This window comes from Pocillopora verrucosa, chromosome 5 (genome assembly GCF_036669915.1).
Source record: "Pocillopora verrucosa isolate sample1 chromosome 5, ASM3666991v2, whole genome shotgun sequence".
Taxonomy (NCBI): Eukaryota; Metazoa; Cnidaria; class Anthozoa; order Scleractinia; family Pocilloporidae; genus Pocillopora; species Pocillopora verrucosa.
In genome coordinates, this window is record NC_089316.1 from 4,272,454 (window position 1) to 4,290,462 (window position 18,009).

The 18,009-nt window shown below is 37.4% G+C and overlaps 3 protein-coding genes across 3 annotated transcripts; 2 read left to right on the forward strand and 1 right to left on the reverse strand.

Moving 5' to 3' along the window:
* The first annotated feature begins 24 nt into the window (after window positions 1-24).
* Window positions 25-2,088, forward strand: LOC136281143 (uncharacterized). Its single transcript, XM_066167359.1, has 4 exons — window positions 25-305; window positions 1,026-1,062; window positions 1,570-1,717; window positions 1,965-2,088. Exons 1-4 carry the CDS (start codon window positions 178-180, stop codon window positions 2,036-2,038), a joined length of 387 nt encoding a protein of 128 aa, XP_066023456.1. The 5' UTR covers window positions 25-177; the 3' UTR covers window positions 2,039-2,088.
* LOC136281164 (diacylglycerol kinase theta-like) lies at window positions 2,084-6,534 on the forward strand. Its single transcript, XM_066167394.1, has 9 exons — window positions 2,084-2,122; window positions 2,264-2,415; window positions 2,936-3,084; window positions 4,321-4,444; window positions 4,765-4,855; window positions 5,277-5,338; window positions 5,785-5,827; window positions 6,182-6,250; window positions 6,475-6,534. Exons 1-9 carry the CDS (start codon window positions 2,084-2,086, stop codon window positions 6,532-6,534), a joined length of 789 nt encoding a protein of 262 aa, XP_066023491.1.
* A 6,256-nt stretch (window positions 6,535-12,790) lies between these two features.
* On the reverse strand, window positions 12,791-18,009 carry LOC136281165 (G-protein coupled receptor GRL101-like). The gene is made up of 11 exons (XM_066167395.1): window positions 17,957-18,009; window positions 16,675-17,800; window positions 16,467-16,548; window positions 15,754-15,816; window positions 15,543-15,623; window positions 14,967-15,011; window positions 14,514-14,564; window positions 13,713-13,760; window positions 13,486-13,542; window positions 13,215-13,277; window positions 12,791-12,837 (listed from the first exon to the last, which is right to left on the reverse strand). Exons 1-11 carry the CDS (start codon window positions 18,007-18,009, stop codon window positions 12,791-12,793), a joined length of 1,716 nt encoding a protein of 571 aa, XP_066023492.1.

An 18,009-nucleotide genomic window follows, 5' to 3' on the forward strand; every position in this document is an offset into this window, starting at 1 on the left:
TTTCACCTCGAGAAAGCCTGGGAATGAACCTCAACTCAATATGGCGGACGAAGAGAGCCCAGAAGAATCGGAGAAAAAGATTGACTCTCTGTCGCATCCAGAAGTGATGGTTCTCTTTGGTGAAAAAATTTGGGGAACATAGTGGAAGATCCACTCCTTATATATATATAATTTTATATGCCTTTTAATAAACTTTCAGCTGTAGTTGTCATCCAAAATGCGACAGTGCATCACTTAAAGAAGGCAATGCAAAGACACATCTTACTTAAACTCTCCAGGGAAGGAGGTCTGCATATTGTCTCTTGGTAAGTGGATAAGGAATCAAATAATGTCAAGTTTACATAGTATGGTTTTACATAGTTTTATATTTCTGATTGATGTAATCAGATGGCCCCTATACACTGTACTTGCAAAATCAACATATCAGTCCACTGCATTGTGAGATTGATACATATTTATGTTTTCAGCCATGAAAATTTGATACTGAATCAAACAATATAACCTGATATTCATTAATTCGACCATTAGCCGACCATTAAGGACCTGTCTTCTTATTAGCTTTCTGCTTGAAAACTTGTCAATATTCATAGTACAACACTCAAGGTGGTAGAGGGTTAGATATTAACTTTAACTGTTCAACTTATACACAAATCTAATACGTCAATAGAGATGATGGAATTGAAATGCTTACTATCAAATAGCATAACAGCTGATCAGTAACAAAGTAGACCTTTAAGGGAATAATTAATGAGTATCGAAATACTCCAATGACAGCAAGCTATAATCCACCAATAATTACAAACCAAGTTGCTACAAATAGTGACATATCAACTTTCGACCTCAACACCTGATGAAGGTGTTGATGGATTAAATAGATGTTGATCTATCAATTAGCCTGACTCTGACATCATGAGACAAACAGTTTAATGTTTGTTTACCAGTACACAAATCATAATGTAATATAATTTTGTAAATAAAAACTAATAGGAAGTACATTTGGAAAACTTATTGGTTGTCATTTGAAGGATAGAAGCTAACAGAGAATCATCAACCTCTCACATAGTAAGTCAACAGTAGATGTAGTTATGTAGAATTAAACAGTATAATAGTTTGACCCTTTTACCCCTTAGACTGACCAACATCTAATTTCTCCTTACAGTATCACCCCTGAATCAAACATTAAGGTCATGAGAATTAAAAAATGATCAACAAATACCAGAGCTCTTGATTGTTAAGCAAAATCTCCATGTCAGCACCGTAGGAAATGTATAGAAAACAGCAAGGAGAATATGCACACTGATCTTTGGGTGTAAAGGGTTAATTATCTGGGTGAAGGGCTCCTCTGCCTTTTTACCTTCCACTTTTCTTATTTTTAAGTTACAGCCATTGAATGTATGGTGGTAAGATGGTGACAACTTTGCTTTCCATAGTTTCATGTCTTTGCATCCATTTTGTTATTAACTTCCTTTGATAACTGCAAGGCGATTTTCAATGATAAATAATAGATCTTATATTCATCTGGTGGTGTTAGACTCCTTATAAAAGTTAATGTACTTCTTTTCTTTGCAGAAGTCTGTAAGGAAAATGAAACTCACAAGATTCTACCTGAGGCAAAACATAGAACCCTTGGGCAGTTTATGCATTTGCATTGGTAGTCTCCCAGTTGGCCTTGACACAAGCAAATACAAAATTTTGATTGGCAACATTCTAGGAGAAAGTAAGTTATGTTTTGTGTGTTTTTTAGATGCTTCTAAACAAGTACCTTTGTTTTACGAGGGGCTAATGTACATTTCCTGAGTCATCATTTCCCTGACCAACTGCCATGTCCATTCAGCTATTTAAGAGTGACAGTGACCCTGGTAACAAGATTGACAACACCTTGGCGAACTAATATTTTACGTATTAAAATACTCAAAGGGAGGCTTTTGGTTGTTCTCATATTTTTTCTTGTAATTGTTTTGTAGCCATGGAATTTTGTGAGGTGAAAAGTGTGTTTTCAAGTTGTGGTGAGTTACTAGTAATCCAAGAGCTCAGTTAATGTATCTAATAATTAAGACACATTATTATACCACTGGCAGTGCCCATGGGAAATATTAAGCGAATTCTGTGTTCTTTCTGTAGAGCATTTCCTAGAAGTACTTTAAAAAACAGATGAACTGAAAAAGACTGACTGGAATCAAGATTTCTGTTTCTTGCATATCGGTATTCTCTTCCTACAGTTAAGGAGTTGTGCCTATTTTGATTTTTTTGTTATTCCCTATAGCCTGGACTGTTCCCCCTTGGAAGCCAACCCCTTCTAGTACTGGTAAACTCCAAAAGTGGTGGCGGTCAGGGGGCAGACGTGTTCACAGCTTTCCAGAGACTGCTTAACCCTAATCAAGTGTACAGCCTCTTAGAGGGAGGCCCATTATCAGGGTATGTTAAACTCGCTCCCCCTCCATATCGAGACGAATTCCCACCCGAATTTGTTGAGGTTACACGGAAGTTGTTTACTTAGTAAGAACTATCTCCTTAGACTCATGTGTCCACGAGAATTGACCGAGGCCGAGCTAATCAAGCCATAGTGCAGATATGGGTGGGTGCAGAATCTTTCCAGTGCAGATTGCACCCTTTAAAGGGCGATACCCATATTTACATGAGATAACCCAATGTCTCCCCCCCAAGCCTCGCTTTCAAGATGAAACAAGCAAGGAAGTGGTAAAGATTGATGTAAATTTTTTAGTCCAAAAAAGGCATGGCGGTTAGTTTTCCTTATGTGACGTCGTCCTGCAGAAGAGCGATTTATATTTTGTTGTATAGGTTGCTTCCCAAATTAATCATTTACAGCTATTCTATACTCAAAACTATTAGCCTTGTCTTCTTCTCTCAGCTTTGTCCCATCATCTTTAAATCTCTGAATATCTAAAATATGAATCGATTTTTATCTTTGCTTCAGAGTTTATGCTTTCAGATCTATTTCTGATTTTCGTGTCTTGATCTGTGGTGGTGATGGCACAGTTGGCTGGGTGCTGTCATGTTTGGATGATGTTGTTCAAGAGATAAAGTGTAAGCTACCTGCATCAGCAGTTCTTCCTCTTGGCATTGGTAAGTGGATTTTTTACAAAGTATTCGTGTTCCCCACGATTTAAAGAAAATTTATTTCCAGAGTCAAAAGTACCTTTGTACGTTTTGTTTTTCTGCGATATGTCATAGATTTCAAGACTCGTTCGACAAACTTGGTCAATGAGATGGAAATCTGAAACTAATCATGACTTAGTCATTCGTGTTTTCTAAGCGATAGAGACCCTGGAAAGTCATGCAGATTTTCCCTTTTTAGGCCTGAAAAGTTTGTAGTATTTGAAAGTAAATCAAGTAGTATTGATAACTGAAAGTCTAGAACTCTATACGGTAATTATATGCATTTTCAAGTTACGATTAATAGCAGAGGTTTAAATTAGTAGAAATACCGTTATAGCGTATTTTGAAAAGCTGCCGTTCGGGTGTTGTAGCAAAGTGAAAAGAGAATGGGTGGGAAATTAAACGAGACTCTCGTATGAATGAATCTCTTTCGTGATTTCTATAGTAACAAGAGAGTTAGTGGGAAATTGAATGAGATTCCCAGCTTATATGTATTCATCTCTCTCGTGATTTCCATAGTAGCTAGAAAATGAGTGGTAGATTGAACGAGATTCTCAACTTACAGGTAATGATCTCTCTCGTGTTCTCCATTGGGGAGGTGGTTACTCTGGTGGCGGGAGTCCTGCAGGGCGTGAAATTGCGCCTGATACAGGCGCCAGTGCGACTAAATTTTTAACTTTGGCGGCCAAATCCTGAAAGTTAGTCGCCAAATTGGCGACTAGAACGTTTCATCATAACTTTACCAAGAGAGATAGTGAATTAAAAAGATTTGCAAAGATAAATCCGCGGCAAACTTCCTCGTTAAGTTTGTTTCCAAAACGTAGCACATGCATCACGATCGATAACTAGACGCCATCTTGGATTTAGATGAGCCTGAACGTTGTATATCATCCATCCTAGTGTCCACTTTGTAGCACGTTAAAGATCTTTTCCCTAACTCAATTTTGGAGGGTCTATCTAGAACGCTGACAGCGTAAAGAAAGATTTTGTTTGTCTTTGAAAATGGCGACCAACTTTTTTTTAATTGGCTACCACTTTGAAGAATTTAGGAGCCAAGTGACTATCAGAAAAAAAAGTTAATTTCACACCCTGGTCCTGTATCGCTTCTCATGGCCGTTGATCAGGCACACGAAGTGTTTCTTGATAGATGGTGTGTCATGTTTGATTCAGCGGACACTAACGACAGTGCGCTTGGCTCGATAGGAGGAAGAGAAGACGATCCTAGTATTTTTACCATGAATAATTACTTTGGCATCGGAATTGGAGCTGAGCTTTGTTTAGATTTTCATCTTCAGAGGGAGGAAGAACCAGATAAATTCCATAGCAGGTGAGGATACAAAGGATTCAATTTACAGGTTACAAAATTAGTCATAGTGCCTTCGATTGAAGAAAAAGAGTGTTGATTGCGAAAGCCATTGGATGGTAACAAAGGTTCCATTGTCTTCTGAGATGTACTGTTGTTTCATCTTTACTGCGTTTAATGTACTCAAACTCAGGATAAATTTTAACCTCCGTTGAAAGCTCTTTTGAAAAGGGATAGGTTGAAAAAAACCCCGACTTTGTGTTTTGCAATTTATTGTTAGTGCGACTCTGTTGAATCTCTAATTCCCCCCTTTTTTTTTTTTTTTGGGTTTCTTTTTGTTTCAGGCTTCATAATAAAGCTTTTTACTTTAGAGCAGGTATCAAGAAAATGGTCAAAGGCTACTCGCGGACATTTACTCAAGAGGTCGAAATCGAGGTGATTAATCTGTAGAACGATGGTATTGAATGGCTGATCACAATAAAAGGGGTGTACCGCTGACTATAAGACCTCTTATTGCCTTTTGTTTACCCTTCAAGCGGGCTCATGTTTGGGTTTCACCATACTGCCCCTTTTCGGCCACAGCCGCCTATTTTACCATCGACAGCTGCTTATGGAAAAAGGTTATTGAAACCCCTGTAACAGAATTTACTTTCTTAGCATCGAGTGTTGGTCCAAATCATCGTCTTTCAGTTGTATTCAACTCTTAATGATTGCATGCGTATCAGTTGCACAATTTTTTATTTCATGCTCCAATCACACCTGAGCGTTTTGTTTTGGCGTTTGCGGTGCTTGTTTGCCTTTCGTCCTCTTTAACTTTCCAGGGACCAGTATCTTATTTACTTCCTTTTCGCTGCAGATTGATGGCAAAAAACTTGACTTACCAACACTAGAAGGAATTGTAATTCTGAACATAGGCAGGTAAGTAAAAGCTTGAAATCGAGGTCAATCAAGTTAATTCGAATTAACTTTGCAGTGGTTAGATTTTCAATTTAATTGCAAGAAAATTGCTGCACATCGGCTTCAACAAGTAATTTTTAGCTGCACAGTTTTTATGCCCGGTGAAAGTATGATTCGTGTAGGTCAACATTATTTGTTTCATATAATTATGATCTGATTCCTTTACGGGAACGAAAAACCTTTTAAAATTTGTCTCACTCACATCACGTGGCTTCGCAGCAGTCCCCAACTATTATCTGGGAGGCCCGGGTTCGATTCTAGTCAAAGTCTGAATTTTTAAGGCTTCTTTTCTGAGATTACTTTGATAGCAGCTGACCTGCGATTATCAATTCATTACTTGTAAAGTCTTTTATTCTTTTGTATAAATTTTGCGCTTTAACTTTTTTTAAAATTTGTTTTCCGTCCAGTTGGGGAGCAGGCACAGTTGCATGGGGACCAGACAAAGAAGATGTATGTAGTACTTCATGAATTTAGTGGTGATATCTGCTCATATTCTTAGCACCAAACAACTGATAAAATAACCATGACATGTTGTCCCTAGAAGATGAGGTCTGGAAAAGACTCAAAGATTCAGCGCATTAGCTATAAAGAAGTCAATAAGTACGAAGAGTAGAATTGTCCAAACCGCCAATAGCGCGGGAAGTAGCAAATGACCAAACCACTGTTGGTTTTAGTTTTGCCCGTGATTGGTTCGGAGAGTGGCTTGAATTATCTGGACCAATCGCAAAGCAAAGTTAAACGAAATAAATGCAATCCCGGATTCCTTTTCCACGCACAATTGAAATTGCTTGAATATTTTTGCAGGGTCATTCCCCAGCTTGTCACTGTGACGGTCTTGTCGAGGTGGTTGGACTTCAGGGAGTAATGCACTTAGTGAGTCAGAATCACCACCATCTTTACCCTTCACATCCTAACGTCAGCAGGCATATGCACCATACTGTTCTCTCCAATCTGCTCCGCGTATTTTTTTCTATAATTGCCACAATTTTTGTATCCTGCCTTTTCCTTTCTTCTTAAGTATTTGCATAGGAAACGTTTTTATTTAGCAATAAAAATGGTGCATTAGTTCTTAATTAAAACGAATTCTTTATTATAAGGGTCAGATTCAAAGTGGAATCAGGACTGGTATTCGGCTAGCACAGGGAGCCCAGGTATAGATGTCTGGTTGTAATACAGTAAATAACATAATGAAGCCATAAGTTGATTATCCTCGTACTATTCTCTTGTAATTTCTGTTTTTCACGTTACTATGTTCCCACCAGTGGCGTAGCGTCATTTTTTTCTGCATATTTACTTTATAAAATCAGTTGATAAAAAAAACTATCATGTAATACCACCCCTTCCCTTCCCCCCTCCCCCTCCCCCTCCCCCCCACACCGACGCAGAACCACAATTTCTTTAGAAATTTGCCCTCTTCGCTCATCCGCTTCAATGCTTTTTTTTTAATTGATGACAGTTATTTTTACTTTATTACAGATCAACATCAAATTAAAATCAGAGATGCCCGTACAAATAGATGGTGAACCTTGGATGCAGCCTCCTGGTAATGTGATTGTACGGCCCATACTAACACAGGTATTTACAGAAAACTGTGTAACGACGCTGTAAAAGATTACCGTTTGGGGAAAATGAAAGGCTTGTGATTGGACTCGCATATCTCAGTGTTAAAAATGCACCTAGAACATTTCGAAAAATCAACTTAGTTCTATCTTTTTACCTGAGAAACTTTTTATTATTTTTTTTTTGTCAACATTTGCATCCAAGAATTCAATAAAACATTTATAACCGGACGACTTTGGTTCGGAATTCTTTGGAGAATTAAGAAAATTTCGCTAGAACCCAAACGGCCATCGAACACTTCTAGAAATTTCATCGTAAGTTCACTCATTTTTTTCTTTAGGCGCTGATGCTATCGAAGAGGAAGGTTAAAGTAAAAAACAAAAGAAGACCCACAAGTTCGTCTCGCCCTCCTGCAAGCCCCAGCGCAACAAGAACTATTTTTTATGATGATTAAACACTTACCCCGGGCTTATGGCAGCTTAATTAGAAACCATACTGGATATTTTTTCCAACTCTGATTTATACTTAACTTGGTAATCTTGTAAAGTTTCATCCAGTTAAGTATTGCTTTAGCCGAGAAAATGTAATTCGAAATTGTAAAGGAAATTACTGTCATTTGCATCGCTTTGGGTATACGCTGTATTGTAAACAGTGCAGACTAAAATTCCATCTTTATAGTGCGTTAAATTGAACCAAATGTGAAACTCTACCAGTACGAAATGCATGCTGGTTGAGAAATCACACGAACATCACGTGCTCGTCATATAGGCTGAAACAAGGAGAGCGGCTCAGTCCTCACCATTCGAACCTCTTCAGTGTACATTACCATTCGTGCTATTGGAGTCAATTTCTAACACCGGCCATGATTTGTTTATCGAAGTGGTATATACTGATTCTGAAGTAGTCTCGGCCACATTCTGTCTCTCCCCGTTCCGCCCGTAAATGCGCAGAGGCGTTGTAGTAGACGCTACGTGCTAACGAACCAAACTCGTAACCTGGTATTCCATAGTCGTATGTAGGAAAAAAAGGGTGGCGCGAGATTTCTAGACGAATCACAGTTTATTAAAGATTTCATGCTTAAGAAAAAAGTGAGAAGAATACGATTAACTAACGCAATTTCAGATAGGAATGAAAACACTTGAGAGTCGACGATACGCGTACCCTGGTGTTCCACAATCGTATATCACAGGTGCGAACTAAAATGTTGAAATCTCTGTCTCGAGGTGAAGTTGAAAGCTTAGCTTGTCCCGTCAATGGAGTTTTTACAGAAGACACCGGTGAATTTGAGGATAATATAAGTTCGAGTATATTCCAAAAGAATGTTGTATTTGTAATTATATGTAAAAAGTGGTTTAACTGCGGAAGAATTCATTAACAAGCTAATATGCATGAACGCCTTCTATTGATTTACCTTTTCTCCATATGTTTCATTTTATAAAATGATCAGTTCATGTAGATGTGATCCGCGTGAATTAAATTTGTGAGAAAACCTTTTTTTTCGTCGTTAAAGGCATAGCTGGTGATAGGCTCACGGTAAAAGGAGAGAAGAATAAAAGAGAGCGAGCAAAAATCGGCGAGGTTCTGGGAAGGTATGACACCTTCCTCCATTCTAATTCGATTTTACTCTCACTTACCCCAAGTTTATGCTCGTCCTCACTGTGTCAGGCTTCCAGAGGCAAGGTTAGCTGTGTAGCACGAGGAAGAGTGTAGAATGGAAGGGAAGATTTTCCGGTTTGCTTCTAGTGGGTTGTACAGACGTTAAGTTATTTAAGTTAAGTTAGTTCCATTCAGGTTTGTGGCTCGATTTACTCAGGTTTAACTGAAGGCCTCTTTCAAGTGTGGTCATAATTAGCTGTGTATCTCTACATGTTACACCTTCGAGTCCTTCACTGGAAATGTAAATTTGGAGTGCAAATTCTAGTCCCCTAGTAAATTTAACCGCAATGGCAAATTATTGAGTTTCTTAAGTTATCTCAGCGGTTGACAAGAAGGAAATATCACAAGCAGTCACTAAGGACAAAAATTCATGAAGAGTCAACGCCCTAAAAGGCAGAACAAAGGGTGGTGCGAGATTTCTAAACCAATCACAGTGCAGTAAAGATGTGATATCTGAGGTTTTTTTAAATACTAACCGTCGCTCCCACCCACCCTTGGTGGAAGTCTTTGGATAGAAAATGAAAAGCTTAAAAATGTTTCCTAACCTCCCGGAAATATATATTTGTTACGCCTTATTTTACATGGGGGAGGGGGGGGGGGTAACCAAAAACCCTCAAGAGAGTCGCGTCAAGGAGATACATTATGGTGTCAAAAGAAAACGGTTCAGCTTTTTGGAAAAATTCAAACTGAATAATTCATTAAAACAAAAAGTTCAAGATTATGAGAGATACAGAAAGCAATTTTGTATCAGTTTACTTGTCACAGGTCATTGTGGTACATAATCCACACTGTGGATGAACCTGAAGCATGACTTAGATACCTTTATAGAGTAAATTGAGAACGGACTCATGTGTAAGGTCTTAAAGATGTTTTATTAAAGTCTTCGTTAACGTTTTACAGTAGATCTTGAACCCCTGTTCGTAACTCTGTGTTAATTCCCTCAAAAAGCCACTCACACATTCAAGTTATTCTTACTGTAGAAGCCATGTTGAAGATCACGTTTGAAGAAAGATATAAATAAAATACCACATACTACAATGAACTAGAATTCTCGTTGTGAGTTAAATAAAATCTAGAAATGGGCTACAAATTAGACTTAAAAACACTACTAAATATCTTAGTTAGTGGTATTTAAGACCCTTTTCCTTTTTTCCTTTTTTTGGTTTTCAGGCTAATGTGAATAATAATGACGAATTATGTAAAGAAGCACGCTTCAGCTATGACAGAGGTCACTAATGACTATAATTCTCGCAAACGAACTATAAAAGCCCCAAGACATGACCTATTTAAATCATTTTCATTCTACAAAATCTCTAACAAACGAATTCTGACCTAGTCTATTTTCCTCGAACAATTCTAAACTTAGTCTGCATGCAAAGCACTTACAAGCTTGTTGTGGAAGTGAACTATTCAGATTGTTGTCGTACCACTTAATATCCTATTTTAAGGAATTTGCATTCATAAAGAACGTAGTAACATGGCGAACATAGACGTCACTCTACCTTTTAGCTATCATTATGCTCTCATACGAGTTATAAAAATTCTAGAAATGAGCTACTCAGGTCATTCAATATATTGTTAAATCTCTAATGCATGACGTCTTATCCAGTAACTGTTTCTCTTTTTTTCTGTGACATTTTGACCTTTTTTTTTCAACTAGAGATACTGAGGAAATTAAGCAACTCGACTCGTACTCTGAATACTCGCTGGACGAGTTGTGGTAATGTTCGAACTATTCAGATTATTGTTGTACCGCCTAATGTCTACTAACTGTGGAAATCTTAACCGCAAGTCTAAGTTCTTTGATATAATATCCAACCCAAAAGTACCGTCACTTTAACTCCTTATGACTTTAATGCTCGCGGATGAGTTCTAACATGTTAAGAAATGAACTATTTAGTTTACCAGCGTATCATCAAATATCTATTAAGTGGACGTGTTCGACCCATGCATTTGTCTAAGTTTTTCTTGTCAAATTTCAGATTATTTTTCGTGTTTAAACAAAACCTAGAAATGAGCTATCTAAATAGTTGTTATACAGATAAATCTCTGATAATTCTTATTCAAGCCCCTTAGTGTTCTATTATTATCACATTATTTGCTCTTTTCTATATGAGGAACTCTAAAAGAAAGTTCTTCAGGGACATCAAATCCCCTCTAAACTAAGAGTAAACTCCGAATAAACCCAACAATTTCCATGGAAATGAACTTACACATTACTTTTAAAACCAGAGGCATTCCTAATCAAAACATTTACTCAGCTATATTGTAATTAATGATGGAAAGATCAGCATGCAGAATAGAATATCTTATCACACTAGGAGCATAGCCAGCTTTTCGAATTGTCGTGGGCCTATACCCTAAGAAAGTTCAATTTTTGTTTCAAAATTTGCACGAGTGATGTGATAAAAGTTAAGAGGTACAGGACTCTAGGCTGGCTACACCCCTGATATTGTTGTGTTCCGTCTTGAGCCATCCGACTTAACTGCGGTGTAGCAATCATGGTCTTTAGAAATACGCTAAAACTAACAGGCTAAAAGTGTCAGGTAGATGTACATGTTACAAAAAGAAACAAACAAGAAAACCAAAAACGGTCAAAACAAAACAAAAGGAAGATGGACTGATAGATAGAGTGTAAGGTATACAATGATTAGCTCGGACAACAAAGTTGCTAAGTATTGTTAACATTAGATCTAAGAAAAAGAAATTACACGCCCACTCAGATATAGCTCAATATGTTCTACTTCAACTATACCTTGTTACCATACAATGATAAGTTCAGACAACAAAGCTACTGAGTATTGTTAACATTAAATCTAAGAAAAAGAAATTACACGCCCACTCAAATATAGCGCAATATGTTCCACTCCAACTATATCTTGTTACCATACAATGATAAGTTCAGAAAGCAAAGTTACTGAGTATTGATAACATTAAATCTAAGAAAAAGAAATTAAAGACTAAGATGTTACCATAGACAGTATGTATTGATTACTAGAATTATTTTTCTCCATTTCCTTGAAATGTTTTAGTTTTTCTCTAGCCCTCGCGGTCTCCATACTAATGGCAATGTTTTTGGCTCTTGGAAACTGTTAGAGGCAAAGGAAAAAGCACGCTTATCAGTGAACGCAAAATTAACTTATCGATTAGTTGTTTGTTTGATCTACGGACCCGAAATTCAGTCAGTCAAGCGTTGAATGTTTGCATGTCTGTATTGAAGTGTTTTGCAGCCATAATCTAATTCAGTTAGTTATAATCATGCCCAATGGCCAGGTGGAGAGTCCAGCAGACAGTCGGGCAGACAATCAGCCCATCTGTGAGTCAGCCAGTGGTCATAGCTCAGGTTGTCAATTCAATTTGACGGCTTACCGGCCAGTTGCACAGATAGTCGGGTGACCAGACTGTCAATCAGGAAGCTGGTCAGTGCATTAAGGACAGAAGGCAAATTTGAATACACAAGCATATACAAAGAGAGCACTCATCAGTGCAGCGTATTAGCCACCCAGAAGTTTTTTTTTTTTAAGTTATACTTTTTCAAATCATAATCAAGCAGAGAAAAAATTGATTAGTTTGAAAATGTTTTGATAGCCTTACTGCCAACAATGAATGGGCTGCCTGAAAAAATTTCCAAGTGACTTTGAAAAAGACAAGCAGTATATTATAGCTACAACAAATCAGACTTCATCTCCTTCATCTCCAATAACTTCAACAATTAAAATTGCAGTGAAATCTCTAATTTGAAACTGATTTAGTTAGCCAAGGAGTAAAAAAATTTAGGATAGAGTTACGCTTGTGAATGGCATCAAAAAAGTCACTTTTGATTCAGAATATAGATCGGGTTCAACAAACTGATAGTTAAAGTAATCATGAGTCAACTATACATGCATACACACCGTAACACATCAAAGATTTTCACTCTAAATCTCAATATTACACTTATTCTGATTGGATACAGGTAACAAAAAAAAACTACCTTCTTTAGAGGGATTTGTTTTCCGCACCCCTTTAGTCAGCGGTATTCAGTATTAAAGCAGACGTAATAAGCATTTACCTTGAAAGTACTAAAGCGGCCTGGTATCAAACACGTCTTCTTCCCCTGGACGGAACACGAAAAGAGATAGAAATGCAACGCGCTCATTTTTTATCAAGCGATGCAGTACTAAATTGCACAAGTACAGAAAACAAAGCTGCCACTTATTACAGCTCATTTAATTTTGCTTGCTTGTGTTGAAGTGTTTTGAAACCTGAGGTACACAACATCAAAGTCATTATTTCCATTCAATGAGTTGTGGTAAGTGGCGGTTCTGTTTTCTGTATCTGGGCAAATTATTATTGTATCGCTTAAAAAACAAACAAACATGTAAAACGGCTCAATAAATTCATAAATGTAGGATTTTAGCATTGTATAAAAAGCTATGGCTCTTCGTTACGAGGAGGTATAATAATACTCAAGTGGTGTGTTTTTTTCCTCAATGTAATCAACTCCTGATGTGAATCGCGACCCTTCGACAGAGCACTTCAAGTGATCTTCAGCCAATTGAGTGGACTGATTATGCGTCACCTTATAAAGCATGTGTGGACCAATCTGAGTTTATCTCTTCTGATTTATGAAAAATGTTACCTTCCTCTACGACATCCATGTCAGGCTCATGCATCTCCTCTTCTTCTTCAGCTTTTCTAGCTTCTTTGAAAAAAGATTTATTTGATACAATGTAAGTTAGTATACAGTCATTAAATTTTGTTTTTGTACTTAGGAATTAAAATCATAAATGTTTCACCAATTTCAACACTAGAATTTTTCCAGTGACTACCAAGGGAAAACAGATGTTTTAATTACTCATAAAATGCCTTACTCTCTTGAGTGACCAATCAAAAACCATTATCTCTTTTACCTTTGTTACTGGGTACTGAAATCTCTTCAATTTCCACGTGCTCCTCAGATTCAACAGCTGTGTGAAATCAGATTCATTGTTAAAATTCATAAGGTTAGACAACGCAGCCCATTGCCCGCTATCAAGTCAGAAAATTAGCCTTGTTGCTACTTACACTGTACGGTGGAATAAATGAGACCCATGTGGGACAAATGTTCAGTTCCTAAAAAGCAATTCATTGTTTTTACCTTCCTCAGTTGTCTTTTTAGGTTCATGCTTACTTCCTCCTTCTTCACCTGCACACAAATATTAAAGATATCTTGACATTATGGAAAGTAAAGTATTGTGCTCACTGAAATCCGCAACAATCGCCTTATTCTTCAACTATTATCAGAAGCTATAAGTAACACTGAAGATGAGTGTCCATCATTAAAAAGGTTCTTGTATGTAGCTTAACCTTCGATCACTTCTGATAATTTTTTTAAAACCTTTCATAGGGTAAATTGCAATTGGAACTAGTGGTTCCTTAAAACTGGGCGATTCTCAACATCAAAAACTTCTGTTAGTGTGTAGAGACACTCCTACTTACAGAAAATGTCAACTATTACCTTCTCTTTGTGTTCTTCGTCGATACTGGCTCGCGATGATGAACAGTGATTGCATTAAAGAATACCATCCATTTAAATAAACCGCAAGTTATTCCGGAAAGGCTCAAACGTTAATAACGCAAATAACAGCAAACTTTCCGACAGGACTTCTTTGATTGCATAGACCCGTTAGGTTTAGTAACTGAGGAAGGGTTTTGTGCCTTACGGGAAGTAGTGGCCAAAAAGCTGCTCTCGTTCATTTTTTGATGAGACAGACTTAGAATCTGTGATTTGATTGGTGATTACGTGTTAATATGATAACCCTAATCTTATTGGTTTGACATACAAAACCATGCAATCAAGTATACCAAGTGCGCCAGCTTGTTAGCACCAGCCACCTTTCGCTGTTTAGTAGAGTTATGACATTTCTTAAAAAAAAATGAAAATTGAAAAGGTGTTTACCTTCCACAGTCTTTGCAGAGGCTGGTCTGATGTCGAAATCATCCTCATAATCTGTTTTAAGGAACAAATAGAGTAAAACATGACATAATGCTCATGGTTCATGTTTTATTCTGAAATAAATTTCTTTACAAATGTATTTTACGTACGTAAGATTTTCATATATATATTCAAGTATTCATTGATTGATGAAATATCACTGACTTACAAAGCTCACATTTAAATCTCCAAGTTAATTAGTGCGCATGAAAATGGTAGCCGGAATAATACCTCTGCCAAAGACAGTCGGTTAAGACGCATTACCTTTCTTCATTTTGGCGATTCTTATGATCGGTTGTAAAGTGCAATATGCAGTTGAAGTCACCTTGTATAACTGTGATTTTTGCAGTATTTCTTTTGTAAATAGAGCGGTTGTCTATGCCTTCTTTTGATATTTATTTCATAAATAATTTTTACCTGAGGAAGATGGATTCGCATCCCCCTCACAGGCTTGTTCAATCTCTGCCAACAGAGCAAAGAGTTATCTTTAAGTTATTTTTCATATAATATAACTGAAAACTGGAAACAACGAATAATCATTGTCAATATATACGTATCATTCATTTACTATAACCACATCATATGGGGGACGATGGTATCTTCCTTCCATACTGGAATACTACATACTTTGGCACATTACAGTTTACTAACGTAAAGGAATGGTGATATCATGAGTGGAGGTGTTGAAAGTGCATAAGGCAATTTATCACCAGAATATCTGGAGGTAACTTATCAATCAAAAGTAATCCAACCTAATTAAATTACATTTGTGTCATACGATAAACCCTTCCTTGATCTCTCCTTTCTCAAAGTGCACCTACAGCAACTATCAGAGCAGAAAAAGAATACTGTGGTTTCTGGGCATCTTATTTGAAAGAGCTCATATTTGATAGATTAATTAATTAGACTATACACACCTGGCAAGAGAGTTGAATTACAAAGTCAATTACAACATTGTCTTTGGCATAAAAAATTCTACACTTATTTACTGACCTGGCTGGGGAGCAGGCAATTCAGGGGCTTCCACTTCTGGGATTTCGATCTGTGCTATTAATTGCATTTCAATCTGTTCTCCTAGGGGGGAGAAAAATAAAAAAAGGAATTAAGTACAGAAAAGAGAAAGGAAAGAAAAGTATCGCACATAGAACCCTACAGAGGTGTAGAGAAGATATGTGATTAGATTGAGAAGCACTATATTTTTTACCCTCCTCGACGTTAGCATGTTCATCCCCATTTCCAATCTGTCCCTGCTGATCATTTTCTGCTTCTTTGATATAAAAAGGAACACCAATAAAAAAATAATGGTCATTGTCAGGTTTATCCAAAGGGAAAAAAAACGCTCAGACAAACAATTCAGAATGGATCGTCATCTAATAATTTCAGACAGAGGTATAGTGATTCAGATTTTGAGAATTGTTTGTAGAATGAGGTTTTGCTAGCACCTTATTTTAAAAATTTGTCGCAAACGGCACCTATTAGTCTCAATGTTCCTGATGGTTAGTATCTCTAAAGCTGTGTATTAAAGAAAATCGAACTGAAATCATGATTTCTAAACGTGTCGTTGCCTTCATTAAACTTGATGATTTATTACATTGATCCCCTCTCTATTTAGAATCATTCTGGTTTTCTCCTCTACGTCTGCTACAACTTTACATATTGTCAGTTTCACCTTTGTGGTTTCAATAATTTGCTCAGTTTCTTATTCGAAAAAATTAAAAAATACATGAGTTTTCTACGATTTCATACGAGTTCCATCCTCTCCCCCTTGAAAGCCTTATGAGTAAAAATGACATATGATACTTAAAGAAAACTGGGTTGCTAATACTCAATTTGGTGAAACTTAAAGTTTGTTCATTTCAAGGTTTGGAATACAATTATTGTTATCATGGTATTTTTCAATGGAGCTTAAAACTGTACCTTCTTGATTTTGTCCTCTGCTGAAAATTGATCGAACATTGGACCACAGCTTCCTCAGTTTTGCTTTCAACACAGGCTGAACCTAGACATTCAAAATATATTGAATAGTTTACGTAAAGACTTTCAAGTAACGTATTTAGAAGTAACGTTGGTCTCTATGGTTAAAGTTAACGGTGGAGAAGCTAAAACAATCTGTCCGATCATTTACTTTTTCATGCTTCTTTTGTATGTCAATCGTTACAATTACAAAATTAAGTTGCCAGCCTGCTCTGACACGAAACCAAATTTGAACATAACGGTAGGTGCTATTCCAAAGTAACCAAAAAAGAAACGTTACCTGTGGAGTAGAAAGCGTATACAGCAATGGGTTGATAGCTGAATTGATCGGCAGAGCGAACACTGCAATCCACACTGCCAGATCACCAGGAGGATCAAATGTTTTCTCGACGTGGGACCGGATGCCGATAGCAATGATTGGCATCCAACACAAGAAATCTGTCAGAATAATGAAGAAGACTCTTTTGGCAAGTGCTCTTTCTCTTTTAGCTTGTGCACTTTGTGCTCTTGCTCGTATTTCACGAATAGTTCCATGTGCACCAAGCCGTCTGCTTGACGACCATGATTTCCATAAGATGGCAACGTAAGCAACCGTGATGAAGATGAATAGGGAAAAATTCAAAACGATAAAAATGGAAGTGGAGTATTCCCAGCCTTCTTGTAATTCAGGGGAAAGCTGCAGGGGCAGGCACACTACATTATTGCCATAGTACCACTCGCTGAAATAGTGCATTCCAGACAAGGGAAGGAATGCCATAACGCCTCCCACCAGCCAGATAACTACGCACATTAGACAGGTCTGCCTTGGGGTAATTTTTGCAAAGGTGTAAGGAAACACGATGTTCTTGAGTCTGTCCAATGCGATCAGAGAAATCATCATCACTGACACTTCACTTGAAAAGACAGACATGGCACCATTGAAATGGCAAAACCAACCGGTGCGCCACTCATAGTCATGCAGGTAGTATTCCCCTGACCATTGCAGGTCTTTTATGCCTATAATGATTAGGTATATACCCATGATACCGTCAGATACACCCAGATTCACCAACATGATAGACTGGACCACATTGTTATCAGGGTAGAAATACTGCCACCCAACTACGAATAAAGACCCTAGCAACGAGAGAAGACCGACAATCCAAAGAGTTCTCCTTGGAGCATGGTGGCGGAACATGGAGTGGCAGCTTGCGAAATTGTCATTGAAGGAGTATTCGCAATCAGCATCCTGCCTGAAAAGATCGAGATGGCAGCACATCAGGTTGGTGTCCAATGTTCTAGAATTCGAAAAAAGAAGAAAAAAAAGAAGAAATAACACTATTATTGCATCGTTGAAATACCTTAATGATCATTAATTGATTAATAACATAGACTATTATTAAAATAATTGTTTGAAGGGGCGAGTGAAGGAAAGGATCGTCATGGAATCTTACACTCTGATGATGTGCGTCAAATGCTTGAAAAAGCCTTTGGGGAGCTCGGCCAT

Excerpts from the sequence above, each read along its gene's own strand:
- LOC136281143 (XM_066167359.1), top strand. The coding sequence starts at position 178 with ATGCCTTTTAATAAACTTTCAGCTGTAGTTGTCATCCAAAATGCGACA. Across the intron at positions 306-1,025 it reads GGTCTGCATATTGTCTCTTG|GATAGAAGCTAACAGAGAAT; the intron begins GTAAGTGGATAA and ends TGTCATTTGAAG. Across the intron at positions 1,063-1,569 it reads AATCATCAACCTCTCACATA|AAGTCTGTAAGGAAAATGAA; the intron begins GTAAGTCAACAG and ends TTTTCTTTGCAG.
- LOC136281164 (XM_066167394.1), top strand. The coding sequence starts at position 2,084 with ATGGGAAATATTAAGCGAATTCTGTGTTCTTTCTGTAGA. Across the intron at positions 2,123-2,263 it reads TTCTGTGTTCTTTCTGTAGA|CCTGGACTGTTCCCCCTTGG; the intron begins GCATTTCCTAGA and ends TATTCCCTATAG. Across the intron at positions 5,339-5,784 it reads GTAATTCTGAACATAGGCAG|TTGGGGAGCAGGCACAGTTG; the intron begins GTAAGTAAAAGC and ends TTTTCCGTCCAG.
- LOC136281165 (XM_066167395.1), bottom strand. The coding sequence starts at position 18,009 with ATGGCCGAGCTCCCCAAAGGCTTTTTCAAGCATTTGACGCACATCATC. Across the intron at positions 15,012-15,542 it reads ATTGCCTGCTCCCCAGCCAG|AGATTGAACAAGCCTGTGAG; the intron begins GTCAGTAAATAA and ends CTCTGTTGGCAG. Across the intron at positions 13,543-13,712 it reads TAAAAAGACAACTGAGGAAG|CTGTTGAATCTGAGGAGCAC; the intron begins GTAAAAACAATG and ends GATTTCACACAG.